The sequence below is a fragment of the Lissotriton vulgaris genome, chromosome 6 (assembly GCF_964263255.1).
Source record: "Lissotriton vulgaris chromosome 6, aLisVul1.2, whole genome shotgun sequence".
Classification (NCBI taxonomy): Eukaryota; Metazoa; Chordata; class Amphibia; order Caudata; family Salamandridae; genus Lissotriton; species Lissotriton vulgaris.
In genome coordinates, this window is record NC_141694.1 from 20,616,584 (window position 1) to 20,637,604 (window position 21,021).

The window sequence follows — 21,021 nt, forward strand, 5'->3', positions numbered from 1 at the left end:
GCCCTGCGGGACTCCACATTGAAGAGGGAACAAGGTGGACTGTTCTCCCCCTTCCCATACTTGATAGAACCGGTCTGAGAGGAAGGATTTCAACCATTTAAGGGCCATCCCTTTAACACCCACCTCTGCCAGCCGTTGGAGGAGCACCTGATGGTTAACGGTGTCAAAGGCCGCACTCAAGTCCAGGAGGATCACTGCCACTGACCCCCCTGAATCGAGAATGCTCCTTGCTTCCTCCACCACTGCCAGTAAGGCTGTATCTGTCCCCTGACCAGGGCGAAAACCCGTCTGGGAATCCCCTAGCATATGGTGGTCTTCAAGATGGCGTGAAAGCTGGTAATTGACCAGCTTCTCTGCGACTTTAGAAAAACCGGGCAAGAGTGAAATGGGCCTAAAATTGGCCAGATTAGATGGATCTAATCCCGGTTTCTTCAAAAGTACTTTGACAACAGCGGATTTCCACCTTTGAGGCACTATGCCCTGTGCAAGCGAAAGATTAATGAGATCCGCAAGCGGAGTGGAAAGAACATTTGCCACCTGTTTAAGGAATTTCATAGGCGCCGGGTCACTTGGAGACCCACTCTTCATCCTTTTCAGGACCTTTTCGACCTCCTCCTCTGAGAAGGGGCCGAACGATAGCAGCTCAACGGGACTTATTGTTGAGCTGACGTCCATTTCCACGCTCTGCGACATCGCTGGTAGTGAGGACAGAATCTTTTCAATTTTCAAATAAAAGAAGTTGGCGAGCTCCTCACATTTCTCCTGCGGGTTGTCATGGACAACTGGGGGAACCGGGGCCTTCAACAGCTCTTTAAAGATCTTAAAAGATTCCCCTGGAGAATTGCTTGCCTTCTCGATCCTAACACTAAAAAAGTTCTTTTTAGCCTCTTTCAAAGCCACTTTGTACTTCCTCATCCCTGCCTTGTAATCATTCCGATTTTCGTCAGTCCGCTCTCTTCTCCATGCACGTTCTAATCTTTTGCATGAAGTTCTGAGAACCCTAAGTTCGGGCGTATACCAAGGGGCAGAGCCAACTCTTCTTTCTCTGAGAGGCCTCCTCTTTTTCGGGATCAGCGAATCCAAAGTGTTAGTGAGCCAATTACCCACCTGCTGGTCCGCCATAGTGGGGTCAGAAGCAGGGGGAGGACAGGTTTTTGCCAACTCGGCTGCCCAACTTCCCACTGGCAACCTCGACCAGATACTTTCCACAGTGTGCCGTTGAGGTACCGGGTCTCTCCCTTTCACCAACTGCCAATTAAAAGGAACCATACGGTGGTCAGTCCAGGGAAGAGCCAAAGGATGTAGGGCAAGCAGATTTTTTGAATTCGCAAATATAACATCCAGCTGATGGCCTCTCTCGTGGGTGGCGCCGACATTAACAAGGTGAAGGTCAAGGGCACCCAACATGCCTTGTAAGTCTTTCGCCCATCTATCGTGAGGGTCATCAAAGTGCACGTTCAGGTCTCCAATAACTAAAAAATTAGATGATGCAGCGGCTAAAGGTATCACCGCTTCGATAAAAGAATCTACAAAGTTACCCATAATAGCAGGAGGCCGGTAAAGAAGGAGGCCTGATATAGAGAACGTAGGGGATAGTCGCAGCACAAATTGGCAGCTTTCTGAATTATTAATGCCGCCATCCACAGCCTTGCACATGAAATTGTCTCTGTATAGAATGGCTACCCCTCCCCCCCTTCCATCTGGCCTGTCCTGATGAAATATGAGGTATCCAGACGGGAGGGCTTTTACAATATCCGGACCAGAGCTAGAGGTTAACCAAGTTTCTGTGAGAAACAACACATCCAGCTTATGGTCGATGATCAGAGAGTGGATTTCAGTGGCATGACAGGGTATGGACCTACAGTTAAGCAGCGCCATAGATAACTGTGTTTGGTCCCTGGTGACACAGGCCGAACCACAGAGAGCGCAATTCAAATAAGGGGTACCCTCTACCCAGCGATAGCTACAACCCGAACATCTAGGGGCATACAGTGACATCAGATTATCCCTAGAGTACCTGATAATGGGACCCATGTGTTGTACAGGATTGAGCAGATAGTCATGCCCTGAGCCTGGCTGGGCGCGGACGGGCGCAGACGGGCTGGACTCAGGCGCGACTCCGGCGCAGGTCCGGCGCATCCGCTGCCCACGTCCGCTGCGCGGAGGCATGCCTAACCGTTTAAGTAGAGCGACTAGAGCGCTCGTCCAATAGCGCCCAACCTAAGATGGCCGCCAACTGCAGCAACCCGGGACCCGGTAAACTTAGCCTCGAGGACGGCCAAGCCCCACCTGGGAAGCGGGGAAGAATAATGAAGGTGCTAGCGTGACTTGTAAGTAATATCAGCCCCTAAGGTGTGCTAATCTGGCTCGAGGGGGGGGGGGACGGACACAAAGGGAAATTCTATAGAGCAATAGCAATGTTAAAGTTTTTAAAATTTTTAAATTTTTAAAAAGGAGCGTCCGCTCGGGAGCAGCCTTAAGCGTCTGTGTAAGCACACTGGGAGGTCCTTCTGGGCCGAGACGTTACTGACGAGGAATGGAAAGGTCTCTGGGGAGATATCGCGGCGCACAACCACTCGGTGGATCTAAGAAAGGCTCACCTAAAAACCATGCTAGATTGGTACCTCTACCCGTCTAAGTTACATCGAATATTTCCGGCTTCCTCGGACCGGTGTTGGAGGTGCTGTGGTCTGTTGGGGGACTTCCGCCACATTTGGTGGGACTGCCCGATCAACCGCCCGTTCTGGGCTGAAATTCTGTCCCACATCAAGGACATCCGATCCCGGAATCTATGGCTCATGTCCTACTGGGTCTCCGTGACCCGGTGTTAGAACATCAAACAAAAGCGGTTAAACATATCCTATGGCTCTGCCTTGGAGCCGCCAAACTCACGCTAGCTGCAACCTGGAAGAAACCGAATGCCCCAGCTATATCACTATGGCACGCAAGACTATGGAGATTACTGAGCATGGAGAGAATGGAGGACATCTTCCTGGGCAACTTTAAGAATTTCCTGTTCCGTTGGGGTCCCCTAGTCCGCTTCTTATCACAAGGTCTGCCCTCTGCGGTCTGCCCATCCGCATTTCGCGCCCTTCACCTTTTCCAGATTTAATCAGATTGTATGACTGAGGGACTAAGAATGAATGTGTGTGTTGTCGCCACCACCTGGGAGGAGGGGGGGGGGTAGGAGGGGGAGGAGGGGGGGGGGGTAGGGGGGGGACTCAGTTGGGTTTGTTAGTTTGTTACCTGTTGCGGCACAGCATAACCTGTGGAGGCTGACAGATTTTTTGAGACTTTTGCAGCACTGCTTCCCCACGTGGGCTTCGCCACCCCTCTTTGCAATGCTATTACTGGTCGGTCAACCAAAAAGGGGTCTGAGCTGGTTTCCCTTTCTGCTCATCGGCAAGCACTGACTCTGGGAACTGAACTTTATTGACATACTAGGCTGCCTCACTTTGCCTCCTTTTACGCTTATTACAGCACCCCCTGTGTGGGGAATATTGCGGGACTGTCGCTTGTATACTTTCTTTGCTTTCCTTTCTCTTTTTTCTGCAAAATACTAAATAAAAATAAAAAATAAAAATAAAACACTGGATCTACGATAAGTACATCCAAGAACCAGGACTGTAGACGCAGCTATCTGCACTAAACAAGCAACACTCTTTTTCATACCAGAGAGGGATTTCTCTCTTGTTTTGCCATGAAGAATGCCCAGGACCCCTTAGGGGCCACTACACTGGCTAAAACATGTTGGCAATTGTACAAGGGTCATAGTACCATTAAATCTTCACGACCCAACGTTTTTTCTAGTTTTAATATCCCCATAAACTCCAACAATAAAAGGGATACCAGGAGTTTCCGGAGGATTTTTAATCTTTACCCCTCTGGCCTATTCTTCTAAATGCTCCCTGAGATACGATTGAGTCCTCCTTGACCCTTAGGAGTCAGGGTGAACCTGATGATGAAGCATGACACTACTAGAGTGTGTGAGGGTTATCTAACAAAAAGGTATTGCCTCCCAGCATGCAATTAAGATAAGAAAACGCCTTTTTTTTTTAGAGAATAGTGCCCACTATTATAGTGCAGCCGGAAGGGATACTAGGGGCCAGGTATTTTGCAGGTGTCTCCAGTGCATATTATGCGACTTAGTGTGGCTCAAGTGGATAATTGCAGGAGCACCCATCCAAGAATAGTGCTTACAGGTAGGGGGTGCGTTTATATTGTTTGGCAACAGAGGGCCCAAGGCACTAAAAGTTCAGCAAAACCTGCTTTCTTCTGACACACAAATTTTCCCTTCAGTGGTCCGGAAACTTTAATTATCATGAGGAATTGATGTTGTGTCTTCACTAACTGTTGATTTCCTCAACAATGCCCATCTGATTTCAGAACATAACCACTTTAAAAAGTACATGATCTAAAGGCACTTACCTCCATCTGTCATACTACTTCCTTTTTCTTCCATTTCCTGCTTGACTTTTTCTAATTCTTCAGTGATCTTTAAATAAAGGGTTTTCGGAATCAGGAATTAACCCATTGCAACATGCTCTACACAGAGTTTAATTAAGAACAATACTTACAATAATCAATGTTTCAAATCAACCTATGAATAGGTAATACGTAATTAGCACCTTAAAACTGTGTACCTGATTAATGCAGTTAAATCCAAAAATATCATTGGCACCTTTTGAATGTTTGAAGCAAATGTGGTTTGCAATTTAATGGAAAACGGTTTGTTGTCCTTGGTGTGTGAATTGAACTACAAACAAGGAAGGGCTATCTTTCGATTCATCTCTACACAGGTACTCTTACCTGTACGCTCTGAATGACCAGACGTTTCTCCAGCAGCTTCAGCATCCCTGTAGTACCAAAGCAACCACAGCCCCAATCTCCCTGTCCAGGTTCCTGCTTGCTTCTAGACCCAGGCCTTTCACCCGACACCACACCACCCACTCTAACACAATGCAATTTAGAGAGCTGGCGTGATTACGCACCTTGTCATTCTTTGCCAATTAGAGTTGCTAAGAAGCATGCAGAAAGAGAAGGCCATGCTGAAAGTGAGCAAGAAGTCATTTGTGAACTGTTGCTGAGGGTACAGTGAAAAATCAAAAATCAGAACCAGAATTATGCTATTAATCTACTGACTGTAGGAATGTCACCAAAGAACAAAAATGTATTTATCCAATAATGTTATTTGCATAATAGTTTTTTTCGGTTGTCAATATCGTTCTGAATTTTCAGTTTCCAATATGGTGAATCTTCGTTGACTGATGTTTTGCCCATAAGTGTTAAAATGCGCTGCTACTGTAGATTTTCTGTTTGAATATTACTTTTGTGCTTGGTTATTCTAACTTTGATTCTTCGCTGTAAACCACATGGACATTTCAACATGTAGATCAGATTTTTCGATTCACAAGTAACATTGGTTCTTAATTGAATGTAAGTTTATTCAGAGGGATGGGTTATTTCTGTGCCTTTGATAATATTGGAAAACACACAAGTCGAAGGACGGAATGTTGCACAATGGCAAAACATTCACCCCAGTCACAGATCTGGGTTTAATCCATCGTTATTTTGTTCACCAAGCCACCCCAGTTCAGACATGGCCATATGCAAATCAGTCTTGACCCTGTGCCTCATGGGAACAGTCCAGCCCGAACTGCCAAGCCATGTCTTCCCTGGAACGGAATCAAGCATCCTAGGACCGGTTTCTGGCCATCAGCCGTCTTCAGCCAGGATAGCTTGACTCCAGTGGCGTAGTGAGCAGGGGACCCACGTCTGGGCATACCCTTACCACATAGGGTGAACAGCAAAACACACAAGATGATGGACAGAATGTTGCACAATGGCAAAACATTCACCCCCAGTCACAGATCTGGGTTTAATCCATCGTTATTTTGCTCACCAAGCCACCCCAGTTCAGACATGGCCATATGCAAATCAGTCTTGACCCTGTGCGGAATCAAGCATCCTAGGACCGGTTTCTGGCTATCATCTGTTTCCGGTCCAAGGAAGGCATGGCTTGGCAGTAGGTCACTAGCACTTTTAGCTACTAGAAACAAAAATCCTTAGTTCTTGTTTTGCTAAAATTTATACCCACCGGATTCTTATTTCGCAGTCTTTTTCGGAAATATGTATTTATTGGTTAATTGCAGTGTTTAATTCGTAAAAGAATAAGTGTCGGGCTCTATAGTCAGCAGGCCACTTCTGCTTACACTGCCCATCGCAGCTGTCAGTTACAGTAACAGCATAACTAATAAGTCACACTACTAAAAGTGTTACAATTCTGACAATTTCAGCCCCAAAGTTAGAAGAATGGCTTTGGCAGCAGGTATTAGTCATTCTTAATGTACTATGATGTCATTTGCTGGCTGCCTAACTTGGTTAGTCCCCCCCCACTTCTTTTTTAGGACTTGTGCCCTGCCCCTCACCAAAGATCCTTTCCTCCCCTCGTGATAACAAACCGTTTAGCTCTTACCTCTGGCTCCAGTACTCCACAGTGGTGGCAGCGTCTCTTCCATAGGGGTTGGTTCTGCTGCAGCAAATCGCCCAGCACGGGCACAGCCCCAGACTCGACTCCTCACAAGAGCGTGTGGTGGTGGAGCTCCTGGAGAGTCACTGCTGCGTTTCAGCACGAGGGCTGGTCAAAATGATGCCCAGGGCCGTCGTTGGTAGCGATACAAGATTGACGGCCCTGGGGAGGGTCCCACAACTACAAACGTAGTACGTTGCGCACCACCACCACTACGCTAGGTGGTTGTGCGTGAAAAGTGCACAGCAGGCATCATTTGCAAGCAGGTGCGCTTGCACTTTACATAACTGCATGTGACATGTGCATTGATTGCTCCGTGACAGTCACAGCTAAGTCTGGGTGTGGGGGGTGTACTGTGTACTCCCTGTCAGGGGCAGGGGCCGCGTGGCCCATTGTGGCAGCCTTTATAATTTATTTGGGGACACTGACACTACTGTAGTGACTGACAGTGTCAGTGAGTGTCCCCAAATAAATTGTGGCGCCTGGGGTGGGCCGCCCCCACCGCCCAGGCGGCATTGCTATGGTGCTGGGAAGCTAGAGTTGTCAGGTTCCAAGTCCCAGTACTCTCTATGGCTTTCCTGGCACTTACAATATTAAGGAACAGACCCTAATGCTGCAGGTATGCCAACACCTGTGATATAGTGCACACTGCCTTAGGGCTGGTAAAACCTGCTAGAGAGGTGACTTACCTATATCTTGAGAAGTGCTTCTTGGCATGGTATACAGGCAGTGTGTCATGTCGACTTTGTTGTTTGGTCAGCACCAGGCCATGCATGCTGCAATGGTATTCTGCCTGGCCTAGGTGGGGGGTCCCTAGGGGACCCTCTTCAGTCCCAATGCCCTAGGTTCCCATGTATCTATGTACCTTTTACTAGGGACTTAAAGGGGGCCTGAAGGGCCAACTGTGGATCAGTTGTAGGGAAAGAACACTGGTACCGGAACCCTGGACAGCAGGGACCCAGTACTCTACAGTCAAGGCTGCATCAAAAGCACGGCAACAAGCGGGGGTACTGGAATAGAACCCCATTTTCTGTAATCTAGGCAGAGTTTTCTTCAGGATTTGAAGGTTTCCTCCATTTGGTTTCAGGCAACTGAAGGAAAGGTATATCATTTTTCCCGTTCTACTGACCTGCAAATCTTTTTTCTTCCAAGTACTACAGCTGCTCTCATTGTGTTCCTAGTGAGGCATGCAATCTGCATTCCGGTACCGACATTTGTTACCCATTTCATCAAGCTCTTGATTTTAAGTGTAGGTCTTTGTAGGAACTGGGGTCACCAGTTCCCCGGGGGTAGCCTGGCACGAGCAGGTAGGCACCCAAAAGCTCAGGTATTAAGTGACTACACAACACACGCATCCACCGAGACAATAAATGCACGCAATGACGGAGACCACACCAGTAAGTTTTTGATGCCAATCAATTAATTTTATCTAAGACCAAAATCAGGGTGATCAATTTGCAAGGTATCAAGAACTCATTAGGGCATCTCATTCAAGGTAATTTTGGGCCATAAAGGTATCAATCTCCGTAAAACATTTCATCAGTACATTTCATTAGCACATTTCAGTAACCATTTCATTGCAAGAGTGAGGGGTGCAACTCAATAATCAATATAGCATATCTCCATAAACATTTCATCAAAGGAGCAGCCTAGGAGATAACTTAGGAAACATTGCAGTAGTAACTTTTCATTAGGAATCAGGCAACTTCTCCTCATGTAAGAATAACCCTCTCATGGCGGAAGGCAACCATTTCATTAAGGCTAGGGACACCATCTCCTCAGGCAAAGGTAAAACATTTCCCTCATCCGGAATAACCTTTTCTTGGGCCAATAACAAGGTGAGCCTGGGGCGTAGAACACTTTGGCCCAGCAACAGTACTCTTTTTGGACCTGCCTAAGGGCAGGTAAGACCAGCCAGTCCCATTAAGCGCTTAACACTTTAGGCCTGGTATGGGGCCAACGGGGCCCAGTCACCAGTTTTCCCCAGGAAGGGGCGAACTCAGTGCCTCTCGGGCCTTCCGCCCTCCTCCCTGGGGGGTTTCCTGACTTTTCGGCGGGTAATTAAGGACAAGGGGGCCCAGCAAAGTTACCCCCCCCAAGGGGAGGGGCGATCTCAAGGTCTCCCTCCTCCCCCGGGGGTTACCTCTAATCTTCGGCCCTCAGAGGTCCTTGTGGCGGTTCCTCAGGCTGGTGGGGCGGTTGCGGCCCTCCCGCGGTCTCCTCGCTGCTTTGCGGGACCGGCCCCGGGCCTCCCCTGGCCTCGGAACCAGCCGGGCTTCCGCAGCGTTGGTGGCAGAAGCAGAACGGGCCCGGGCCTCTCCCAGCCCTCCCCAGGCCCGCGGACCAATCACGGCAGGCGGAGGAGAGGCGCACCCGCGGCCGCCAATGGCAGCGTGGCCTGCGGGGCGAGGCAGCCTCTCCTCCAATCACGGGGGCGTGGCCGATGACGCGGATGGGCCTCCCCCCGTCACGTGAGGCGAGATTGCAGCCTCAGGGCCCAGCGCGGCCTTCTACCAGAAGAATTCCTGCGACGGCCCCTGGTGCCTGAGGTAGGCCGCCGCGGGAATTCCTCACTCTCTGGCCGGGCTGCGGCGGTGATAGCGGCCTCAGGTACACCGCGAAACGGTGTCTTCTCCGCCCACTCGTCTAGGCACGGTGGCGGCCCTCTCCTGGCACCGGAGGCCGCCTGGGGGGCACGACACAGCGCTTCACAGGACGAAGCAGGTGAGCGCTTCAGGGGTCAACAGCGCTTTTCCGAGGGGCCTAGCGCCGGGGGTTTCATGGCGCTTGGGTCAGTCAGCAGGGCGCGAATTGCAGCTCTACTCAAGGGGGCAATTACTGCCTCGCGCCACAGGCGATTCAGTCAGCTCAGGGGGCTAGCGTAGCGTGGGGTAGCCAGATAGGGTCGGGCTGGACAGAAATTCAGGCAGTTCAGTCAGGGGGAGTTGAGCAGGACAGCGCAGGGGCCCAGGTTGAGGAAAAGGGTGCAGAGTGGACACAGCCCTGTACCTGGTTGATCCCCAGTGGTCCTGATTAGCGCAGGGGAGTCTCTTCTCGGCGCTTCTTGGTTCTGGCGCCCTTCTGTGGAAGCAGGTTCCTGGTTTCTTAAAAGGGGAGAGGGGGTGCGGGGGGGGGGGAGTTGAAGGCTGGTTAGCAGGTCACTTCAGATGGTCCCTGGGTTCCCCTTCGCCGGGCCAGATAAGTGGGCTAGTTCAGGGTTCCTCACTCTACTTGGAAGGCGGCACCTAAGACATGTCACTCCCAGTGGCATAGGCCCCTGAATAGGCCCTACCGCCTAAGTCTCCTGCGTGGGTCCCCCAGGTCAGTGAAGCCCCAACTGACTAAAAAGTTTCCCTCCCTTCCTTATATATGCCCAGGTCAGGTGACCACTCTCTGAGGCGGCAAAAATAGGCTCCGCCTCTGTTCTGGAAGGTTTCAGGAGCTTCCCCACTCTAACTATGGGCAGGCGATGGAAGGCTTGCATTGCAACAATGTTTGGGGTCCCAGCCAGCTCCTGGCAACTAGGGTGCAACTAGAAGAAGACCACACTGCAGTAGCAGGGGCCAGTGGCAGCCATGTTTGAAGTAGAGAGCACCTGCACCTTAGCATTGATTGGCAATGGGAAGGTGCCCGGAGACCTAAGGCCAACAAAAAAAGGTGGAAAAAATAAGGCAAGGGTGAAAAAAATAGGGAAAGACCACCCTATGGCTGACAGGTCTAACAGTCTTTATAATCCACATGGTCCCAATATGTCAGTTGTGTTTGAAATATGGAGGTTAAGGGTATCCAGCAAGATATCTGGGTCTTTCAGGTATGGGGATTTAATTGATCATGCCAAACTAGCCTACCTTCACAGTATTTTCATAATTGGTAATGGTTTTTTGTTCAGTCATAACAAGGTGGCAAAGTTAGTACAAGAGATTCGGTAGGTAAATTGTGATCAGAGAATGGCCAGTCCACAATTGTGATTGAAATATTAAAGACTCTGATTTATTATTGTGTTCACAACAAATGTACGTGGTTTACTTGAACCAAAAATACCCCATCAGAAGCCTCCTCATGTCAAGTACCCACTGAGACATATCAGTATTAACCATGCATTTAATTACAAAAATGTTATAAACCCTTACAGAAATAAAATACTTCTACAAATAAAGAACATGGTGAAACAAATTAACACAAGTATTACCTCTGAAAGCACTTTGGTCCTTTCTGTTACTCCTCCACTTCCATGTTGATACCTTTCTTTTGCCTGAAAAACAACATGAGATTGTGTAATGAAAGCAAATTGCAAAAAAATATTTCAACCAGTGGTCAACCTGTTTGTCTACATAGGATTTCATTTAGCATTAAGGAAAACAACTTCTCAAAGTTACATCAGCAATCAGTAGTCTTTTAAACATCCATCCCTCATTCTTGCTACAGGGCTCCGTTTATAAGGATGCTCCGATGCCCTGAACTTGCCCAGCTGGCCCTATACATGTAACACAAACGTTTAGACTCTCCTCCTCTCAACACTTGCATTAAATCTCACACCCAAAAATGACTATACGTGTAATATTCGGTTGGAAGTAGATGCTACTCTCCTAGCAAAATCCAATTGTTTACAAAATATATTTTAGCAAGTCAGCTAGGAAGGATTTGCAACCTGAACTTATATTAATTTATTAATTATTACTAACATTCCTTGTGAGAACAACTGTACTGGATATTCTAGAAGCATGGCATTTTTTAAGGAACTGGCAGAGAAAAGCAGGGACGCAAGCTACTCCGAAGTTGTGATAAGAATAGTGCTGATTACTCAAAGTTTATAGCATTAACTAGAGTCCCGGTGGTTAGGCCCAAGCTAAGCAATGTGCACATCAGTTTTCTCTGTCACTACATCTGTCCATAATATTTAAAATGTAATTCCTCCCTGCTCTGTGTACGTCCACCAAGGTGGCAGTGACTTCCTTTAGAGGTGGAGCGTCACTGTAATGACAGCTTTTTTTCCAGGGGGTGAAGAGAGGTGGAATACATCTGTACCTCTTTACTCCCTTTTCAGGAATACCAGAGTCTGGATTTTAGGGTGAACTACAGTTTTATGCAGGCAAGACATTGGTGAGCATGCTTGTGTCTTTACTCTACACAAGGTACTTCGTAAAGCATTGATGTTGGAGCATAAACTTTGTAATGATCTGCAACTCGCCCGGTCAGGTGCACTGGAGCAGACAGCACTTTGCATTGCCTAGAGCTCAAGTAAGGTGCAAAGGTTTCTCATGTCGAGGTGTGTTTCCATCTGTTTCTTTTTAGTCTTCTTTATATAATTGCCATGTATTGATAAGGTAGGAAAGTAGTAGAGTGAATAGACTCATACTGATAATTCATAATACTTCCATTACATATAATTTATTATACCTTCCTTAAAATACAATAGAAGTAGGAAACATTCACAAAGAGGTACAAGAAGGGTACAAGGACAACAAAATACCTTCTGGACTTTCATTTACTAGCTTTCAGTAGGACTGTACATCGAGGCCTCAGCGGGTTCACTATAGCCTTTCAGCCCACCGTAGCAGGCTATTACTGGTCGTTAAAGGCCCGCTCCAGCGTTAAAGGCCAAAGTCGAAAACACAGGTGTTTTACTGGCAGGTACAAACTCAGCTTTGGCGGGCTATAAGGCTATCCATACATTCCATCACTAGAGGGCAGAATGTTCCAACAAATAATACAAAGGTCTCACGGAGCCCAAGGGGGATGTAATCCCCTAGGGCATCATGAGGCCTTTGTTCACAGCTACAGCTGTGAACGACAGACATTGGAATATTGGAGCTCCAGGCTTTTACTGATCATTAGAAGCTGAGGCTCTACATTGTCTTCAATAGAGCGCTCAACCTTCCATTGTTCTAATTCACAATTAATCCCTGCCCAGTTTTAACCAGTTTTAACTTCAATGCAACGATCTCTCCATTAATACATTTTTACCATCTATATATTTTTCACACCTTTAACAGATCCTCACAATTTTGTTGCTGAAAGAACTCCGGTTACACTTGCGATAGACTGGATAAAATGGGAGTGGGCATTGCCTGCATCCATCGCTCCAGCCTCACATTGAAACAGGCTCCAAAGGTGCTGGTGTCCTCCTGTGAGCACCTTGTCACAGAAATCTGGAACAATGGCAAGATTGTTTGTGTGTGCCACATGATATATCATCCACCTGGTGACGATCTGCTCTTCTTAGAGCAAATGATGGAGCCCATTTCCTCTTGCACTAACCTTCACACTAGCCATATATTCCTCGGGGATTTTAACGTTCACTGGAACAACAAAAACGATTCCTGAGTATGCTCTTTTAAGGCTTTCCTCTCTGACCTCAACCTCATCCAGGCCTGCAATGGTCCCACCCACAATAGAGGCGCCACCCTGGACCTTATCATAGCTAGAGACAACATTATTCTTCTTCTTCGATACCTTGTGATTGGTCAGATCACCACCAAGTCCGGCTCAGACAAGGTCAACCTCTTCAAACTAAACAGCTGTTTCGCAATCTGAGAGACCTCAACCTCAATAATCGAACTACCACTAGCAAGAACATGCTTCAGCCACCACATAACGCACAAGTTACTACTTGTGTAACAATATATCTGTAAGAGACATAAGTTAGTGATAGATTCCTTACCTTAGAATATCCCCAGGCGTCAGACTGGATCCGGAAAGTTTTGCCTAGCAGTACCCCTGTACGTCAGGAGGTGGCGTCCTTCGGCTCCGTGTCCGTCGCTGGCGTCGCGTACGACGAGAGGGCATCACGGAGACTACTTAGGCGCCACCTATGCGCGCTGGCGTCAGTCCTGTACACGACTTTCCGCGCCAGAAACGCAGAGCCATGCAAGATACTGACTACTGGTGCATTGAACTAGGGCCCTGAAAGGGATGACCTTTACCCTAGTAATCTGTTCGCAGTACGGGAAGGATGGGAGGGGTGGTAAGGAATCTGTCACTAACTAATGTCTCTTACAGATATATCGTTACACAAGTAGTAACTTGTGTATCTGAAAGAGACACGATAGTGATAGATTCCTTACCTTAGAATAGATACCCCAGCAATACCAACCCCGGTGGTGGGTCTGCGAACGGGATTACCCCAGAAAGTCACGGAGAACAGAATGGCCAAAAAAGCCATCTCTCGGGACTTGACTGTCGAGGCAGTAATTCTTGGGAAACTTGTACAGCGAGGCCCACGTAGCTGCCTGACAAATGTCCTACAAGGGAACGCCCCGTCCCAAGGCAGTAGTGGCTGCGGTTGCCCAGGTGGAATAGGCACGTAGCCCCACAGGAGGCTCCGTCTTAGCCAATGAGTAACCTGTTTTGATGCAGAGAACGACCCACCGAGATATGGTCCGTTGGTGCATGGCCTGACCTTTTTTGGAACCCACGTAGCCAACAAAGATCTGGTCATCCACCCGGAACTGCTATGTATGTAGCAGATAAAATGAGAGCGCACGTTTCGGGTCCAGGCAGTGGAGCCTCTCCTCCTCTTTTGAAGGATGCGGAGTCGGAAAGAAGGTGGGCAAAGTGATGGTCTGCCCGATGTGGAGGGGCGTAACAACCTTTGGTAAGAAGGAAGGACGGGTCCTTAGAACCACCTTTTCCGGATGAACAGAAAGGAAAGGAGGTTTAGAAGAGAGGGCCTGGAGCTCACTCACTCTTCTGGCAGAGATGGTAGCTACCAAGAAAGCTGTCTTCAGAGTAAGAAAACGCAAAGGACAGTTATGAAGGGGGTTCAAAGGGAGCGCACATCAGATATGTTGAGACAAGGTTTAAGTCCCATTGAGGCATTATGAAAGGCACGGGAGGAAACGTGTGTTATGCCTTTCAGGAAACGGTTAACGACTGGGGACTTAAAGAGAGAAGGCTGATCTGGAAGCCTTTGAAAGGCGGAGATGGCCGAAAGATAACCTTTGATAGTGCCCAGAGCAGAGCTCTGCCGGGCCAAGGATAGTAAGAACAGAAGGACCTCAGAAAGAGGGGCAGAAAAGGGATCTACAGCCCACGCTGAGCACTATGCCACAAATTTGTTCCACCTGCAGGCGTATACCGTCTTAGTGGAGTGACGCCTGGCTGCCAGATTGACATCACAGACTTCGGGAGGAAGATCCAAAGCTGTCAACTGTCGCCGCTCAATCTCCACACATGGAGGTGGAGGCTGGACAGGTTCGGGTGGAGGACTGTCCCCTGCTGCTGCGACAGAACAACTTCCCGAAGAGGCAGTCGGATCGGGGGAATCGATCGCCATGTTGAGTAGCTCGGGATACCAGTATCTCTGTGCCCAATTCGGAGCAACAAGAATAACTTGGGCCCGGTTGCGCATGATCTCCTTCAGAACTCTGGGCAGAAGTGGTATAGGCGGAAAGGCATACAACAGACCTCAGCTCCACTCGTGACGAAAAGCGGCGCCGAGCGAGTGCCGCCTTGGAAATTCCAACAAGCAGAATCGATGACATTGCGCGTTCTCTTCGGTGGTGAATAGATCTAACCAAGGCTCTCCCCACTGCAGAAAGAGACCTTGCATCATGTCAGAGTTCAGACGCCATTCGTGATCCATCACGCACTGGCGGCTGAGTTCGTCCACCCTGGCATTCAGAGAACCTGCCAGGTGTTGAACCACCAAGGTAATGCTCGATGATCCAGCCATGTCCAGGGGTGCACAGACTCCTGACATAGGGTCCACGACCCGACCCCGCCCTGTTTGATGCAATACCACATGATAGTGGTGTTGCCGTGAACACCTGCACTACACGTCCCCGGACAGAGGGAAGGAATGTCTTCAGTGCCAGTCGTATCGCCCGAAGCTCCAAAAGATTGATGTGGAGCCGGGACTCCGCCAGAGACCAGAGGCCTCAGATCTCCGCCTCTCCCAAGTGGCCTCCCCATCCCAGGAGGGACGCATCCGTCACCACTGTGTGCTCCGGTTTCGGAAGGGAGAGGGATCTGCCATTGACCCAATCGCGATTTGTGAGCCACCACTGCAAATGTTGTGCAGTGCCCTCCGATATCTGGACATGATCTGACTGGTTGTTCTGATGCTGCGCCCACTGAACTTCAGGACCCACTGTAGAATATATGCCATCTGGCATGTTGCACCAGCAGGATACAGAAGGCCATCAGACCCAGGAGCCGGAGGGTCATCCTGATTGAAACCCAGGTTAGTGGCCGAAAGATCGGAATCATAGCCTGAATATCCCAGACTCGCTGCTTGGGAGGATAACCCCGAAACTGCGTCGAGTCCAGAACCCTCCGATGAAGGGGAGCTTCTGAGAGGGGCTCTGGTGTAACTTCGGCACGTTAATGGAGAACCCCAGCAAATGCAGGGGGTCGACGGTAGTCTAAAGGTGGGTGACGACTGCCTGGGGCGAGCCCGCATTCAACAACCAGTCGTCGAGGTAGGGGGAAGACTGACACCCCTGACCTGCACAGATGAGCTGCTACCACCGTCATCACTTTCGTGAATACCCGAGGGGCACTAGCAAGGCCGCAGGGGAGCACGGCAAACTGAAAATGCTCCTGGCCTACCGTGAACCACAGGGAACGCCGGTGGGCCAGCAGGACGGGGCTGTGAAAATATGCGTCCTGCAAATCCAACGCTACCATCCAGTCTCCAGGGTCAAGGGCAGCCAAGACTTGAGCCAGAATCAGCATCTTGAACTTCTCCTTCCAGAGGAAGCGATTGACGTCCCTGAGGTCCAAGATAGGGCGCAAGCCCCCTTTGTCCTTCTTGGGGACCAGAAAGTAGTGGGAATAACAACCACGTCCTTCTTCCGACCCAGAAACGCGCTCGATATTGAGTAGGGTAATTTCGCGTGCTGTAGTCCTTCTTCTATTTCTCCAGGCGGACTTAAAGGTAGGCAAATTTGGCCAGCTCGCTCTATTGCAGCGCTCCCGCCTTTCTGCAGCGCTTGTCTGCTGAAGCTCCGCATTTTAACTACCCGTTTTACCTGTTTGGTTAAATTTTTAGTTGGACACGTATTCCTTGCTTTTAATTCAGTGGCCTCGCATACTTGCACTGCTGTCACCCTTACACGCATATAAATGATAAAAACGCACCGCATTTTGTGGGTCCCTGCCCCTGACTCGTGGCGGCCATATTGAGTAGGGTAATTTCGCGTGCTGTAGTCCTTCTATTTCTCTAGGCGGATTTAAAGGTAGCCATGCTGACGCGCAGCGGGGACGCCAGACTGACGCCGGAGTTACGCCAGAGTTCAGCCCGTCCGCGCTGAGGACGGGCTGCGGGCTGGCCTGGACTCTGTGCTATCTCCCTTCCGCTCGCCTGTTACAAGGTATTCAAAGTCAGATTTTCTTGCGCTTAGACCGGCCTCTTTGCCCTGTTTTCATCGCTATGCTCCTGAGGGGATTCTGCACGCCTACAAGTGTAGGGCTTGTTCGGCCTCTCTGGATTTCTCCCGTATCAGCACTGTAACTCCTTATCCTTCGCCCTTACTTCCCGATGTTCTCGTGAGATTGGGCTTCTTGGTTAACGCTCGTTCGCTCATCAAACAACATCGCCTTTCACGATTTTGTTGATGAGCGACAGCCAGACTGGGTCTTCATTACAGAGACCTGGGCCTCAGACACCTCAGGACATGACCTGATCTTGGCCATCCCTGATGGATATTCTCTTTACAGGCAGGATAGACCTCTACGCAGAGGAGGAGGTATTGCCATTCTTAGTAAAACCTCCTTTCCCTGTTTGATAAAATCTATTTCAATGCCCTCAGATGGGTACGAAGCCCTATATTTTTGTATTACCCTCTCCCCTTCGTTCTCTTTTTCGGGGATCTTGGTATACAGGCCCCCTGGTCTCAGAGCCAGTTTTCCTTTAAAACTACTGACACTCTTGGAACCCTATTTCGGAAAATCCGCCTTTACCATCCTGGGTGATTTTAATTTTCATCTGGATAAGGCTAATTCAAAGGACACTATATCTCTCGTCGATTCATTAGGTGCATGTGATCTTGCCCAACTGGTCAATAGTCCTACACACAAGGCCGGGCATATACTTGATGGGGTATTTTCTAACGATCCCAGGCTTTCTACTGGCCCCCCTCTTCCTTTGGTATAGACTGACCATTTTGCAGTCCCACTGGAACTTTCTCTTCCCGTTACCTGCCCTATCAACATTGAAACCTCTCCATTCATTCCCAGGCGAAATTTTAGGAAAATCTCGGATGAGGCCCTTGCTCCTTTTGTCCCTTCTTCCGAATCGCTATCTCTCAAAGATGCAGCTGCTGCAGCTCAAGACCGGACAGACTCTATTGCTAATGCTGTGGAACAACTTGCCCCATCATCTTTGCGCTACGTCGCGCGCCGGAAACCTACGGCACCTTGGTTTTCTGACCAGCTGCGACTCTTGAGGCGGGGATGTAGGAGCAGTGAGAGAAACTGGAGGAAATCGTGGGACCCAAAAGACCGTGAGGCCCACAAGTCTGCACTGCGGGAATACAAACAGAGAGTGGTGACAGAGAAGCAGGAGTACTTCTCTAACCTCACAAGCTCCCTCTCCTCCTCTAGGGAGCTCTTTAAAATCGCAGACACCCTATGCTCCCTGCAACTACCAGATCCCGTAGTTAGCTCGCAAGAACTCTGTAATAACATCTCCGATTTCTTCCACAGTAAAATTCTTGATATTCATACCTCCTTGGAAGCTCAGTGCCAGGCGCTGGATCAAACTGTTCCATCCGTTATTTCCAGCCTGGACTCCCTAGCTACAGATTCCTCCTGCTCCTTTGCACAATTTCCCTCTTTATCTCTAGAGGGACTAAACCTGCTTCCCCCCTGGATCCTATACCTTTGAAAAAACTTAAAGAATGTAGAAACTGCCTTCTTCCTCCCATGCTTGAGGTAATGAATAAGGCTATTATCCAGGGCTCTTTTCCACCGGTATGGAAGAAGGCTACTGTTAAGCCTCTCCTCAAGAAGCCGTCCCTCGATCCGGCCCTTCTGAAAAACTTCAGGCCAATCTCCCTCCTGCCTGCCCCCGCCAAGATGTTTGAGGCGCATCTTAATCTGCATTTATCTTCTTTCCTTGAGTCATCCGGATACCTTGACAACACGCAACATGGTTTTAGAAAACACCATAGTACCGAGTCCGCCCTCATCGATGTAGTCGATAATATCCGATGCAAAGTGGACTCCGGCCTTACCACAGTTCTGGTTTTGTTGGACCTCACGGCCGCGTTTGACACCCTATCCCCGGCCATTCTTACATCTCGGCTTAGGGAACCTGGTGTCACGGGGTCGGCCCTGAGTTTACTCACCTCCTTCCTGCTGGAAAGAGAACAGAGAGTGATGCTTGGGAACCACCTCTCCCCTGCTAAGTCTTTGCAATGTGGGGTGCCACAAGGGTCGGCATTGAGCCCGACCCTGTTTAACATCTACGTGGCCCCCCTTGCTAGACTAGTTAGATCGCAGGGGATGGAGGTGGTGTCCTACGCAGATGATACCCAGATAATGGTGTCACTGGCTCACTCCTCCGTCAGGTCATCAGCTGCCAGCTTCAGGGTATGCATGCAGTATGTGGCAGACTGGATGACCATAAACTCCCTGAAGCTTAATGGCGAAAAGACGGAGGTGCTGATTTTTGGGAAGGACCAAGATGCTTGGTCTGATGAGTGGTGGCCATCCTCGCTTGGCATCTGCCCCACCCCTTCCCAATCTGGCAGAAATCTGGGTGTAATATTGGACATCTCGCTCTCTATGACCCTTCAAGCCAACAGAACCGTGGCTACTTGCTGGGGAGTGATTAGAATACTCAATAAAATCCGAGGGTATCTTTCCCCCCAAGCTCGTAAACAGGTTGCAGTTGCCTTGGTAGGATCAAGGCTAGATTATTGCAATTCTCTTTATGCGGAAGCCAATAAAAGTCTTCTGCATCGACTGCAGATAGTGCAGAACGCGGCAGCTCGGTTTGTTCTGGCTCTCCCTAAATCCTCCTCCGCCACTGCAGCCAGGAAAGAACTCCATTGGCTTCCTGTCCACCACAGAATTTCTTTCAAAATTCTGTGTCTGGCTTACAGAGCTGTGGCAGAAGGCCCCTCGAGCGCCATTGGTTCCCTTCTGACACACTACGTCCCTACACGAGACCTTCGCTCTTCGGGACTTTGTCAACTGGTTGTTCCTCGGACTAAGTTAGCCAGATGGGGAGCCAGAGCTTTCTCTGTGGTTGCTCCGAAGCTTTGGAACTCTATCCCTATCCAAATAAAAACCCTTCCCTCAATGGAGACATTTAAAAAGGCTCTTAAAACCTACCTTTTCAGGAGGGCATACCAATGAGAGAAGGTTGTAGAAGGGGGGACATTGCTGCTTTATTTGATTTAGGCGCCTTGACGCCCGTTTCGGGCTAAGTTTGCGCACGAAAAGACCCGGTTCATTCATTCATTCATTCGATGGCCCCTTGGCCAAGAGGGCTGTGACTTCCTGTTGGAGAAGAGCAAAGTGATCCCCCGACATGCAGTGGAACTGAGGTGGGATGGCCGGGGGGGGGGGTAGACTCGAAGGGGAGGGAGTAGCCCCTCCAGACGAGCTGCAATACCCACTTGTCGGAAGTGACAGAATGCCAATGGGGAAGGTGATGACTAATCCTTCCACCCACCGGCGTGGGGTGCGGCCCGAAGCTCAGACTAGGAAGGCTTCGAGGTAGACGTCGCGGGGGCGGAGGAGGACTGGACCTCACGCCGGCCCCTGGAGCAACCTGAGCGGCCTCCACCCCCACGCAGAGTCTGGTTCTGCGCAGGCTTTTGACTGAACGAACAGGCAAGGGCGCCTCTGCAATGACCACGAAAGGAATGAAACGTAGACGTGGCTTGGCGCGTAGCGGAAATGCCTAAAAACTTGGCCGTAGCTCGAGAGTCCTTAAAACGCTCCAGTGCCGTGTCGGCCTAATCACCAAATAGGCGAATGCCGTCAAAGGGCATGTCCATGTGCGAGCTCTGGATGTCCAGGGAGAACCCAGTGGACCTCAACAAGGCATGGCGCCGAAGCGCCACGGTCGTGGAAATTGCCCTACAGAGGGAGTCCGCGGTGTCCAAGCCAAAACGAATGGCGAATCTAGCCGCGTCCTTACCCTCAGCCACAGCCTGAAACAGTACATTCTGGACCTCCTCCGGGCACTGAGGCAACACCTCAGCCACGGAATCACACACTGCGTGGGAATAGCGGCCCAGAAGGCATATGGTGTTCCTAAGCTGGCCAAAGAGAACAACCGCTTTCCAAACTGCACCAGTTTTTTAGAGTCCTTATCCGGTGGAGCCGTGGGAAAGGCACTCTGAGACATAGAAGCTTGAATGACCAGACTTTCGGGTGTAGGATGAGTGGTCAGAAAGGCAGGGTCACATGGCGCCGACGATGACGCCTGGCAACATTCTTATCCACAGGGGCCCCTTTCGCAGGCCCTGAACAAGTGCCCAACAAGACTTCGCTGAGGGCATCATTAAAAGGCAGCAGCTGCTCCGATTAAG

At 49.6% G+C, this 21,021-nt stretch overlaps 1 protein-coding gene across 1 annotated transcript in view; it reads right to left on the minus strand.

Annotated features, from left to right (window-relative positions):
* The window catches only part of IFT57 (intraflagellar transport 57), a 94,536-nt gene that overhangs the window by 22,518 nt on the left and 50,997 nt on the right, over positions 1–21,021 (minus strand). Inside the window, exons 9-10 of the mRNA XM_086925854.1 lie at positions 10,719–10,781; positions 4,429–4,495 (exon numbers count right to left, since the gene is read on the minus strand). Of these exons, the coding sequence (XP_086781980.1) occupies positions 4,429–4,495; positions 10,719–10,781 (130 nt within the window). The remainder of the gene's footprint in view (positions 1–4,428; positions 4,496–10,718; positions 10,782–21,021) is intronic.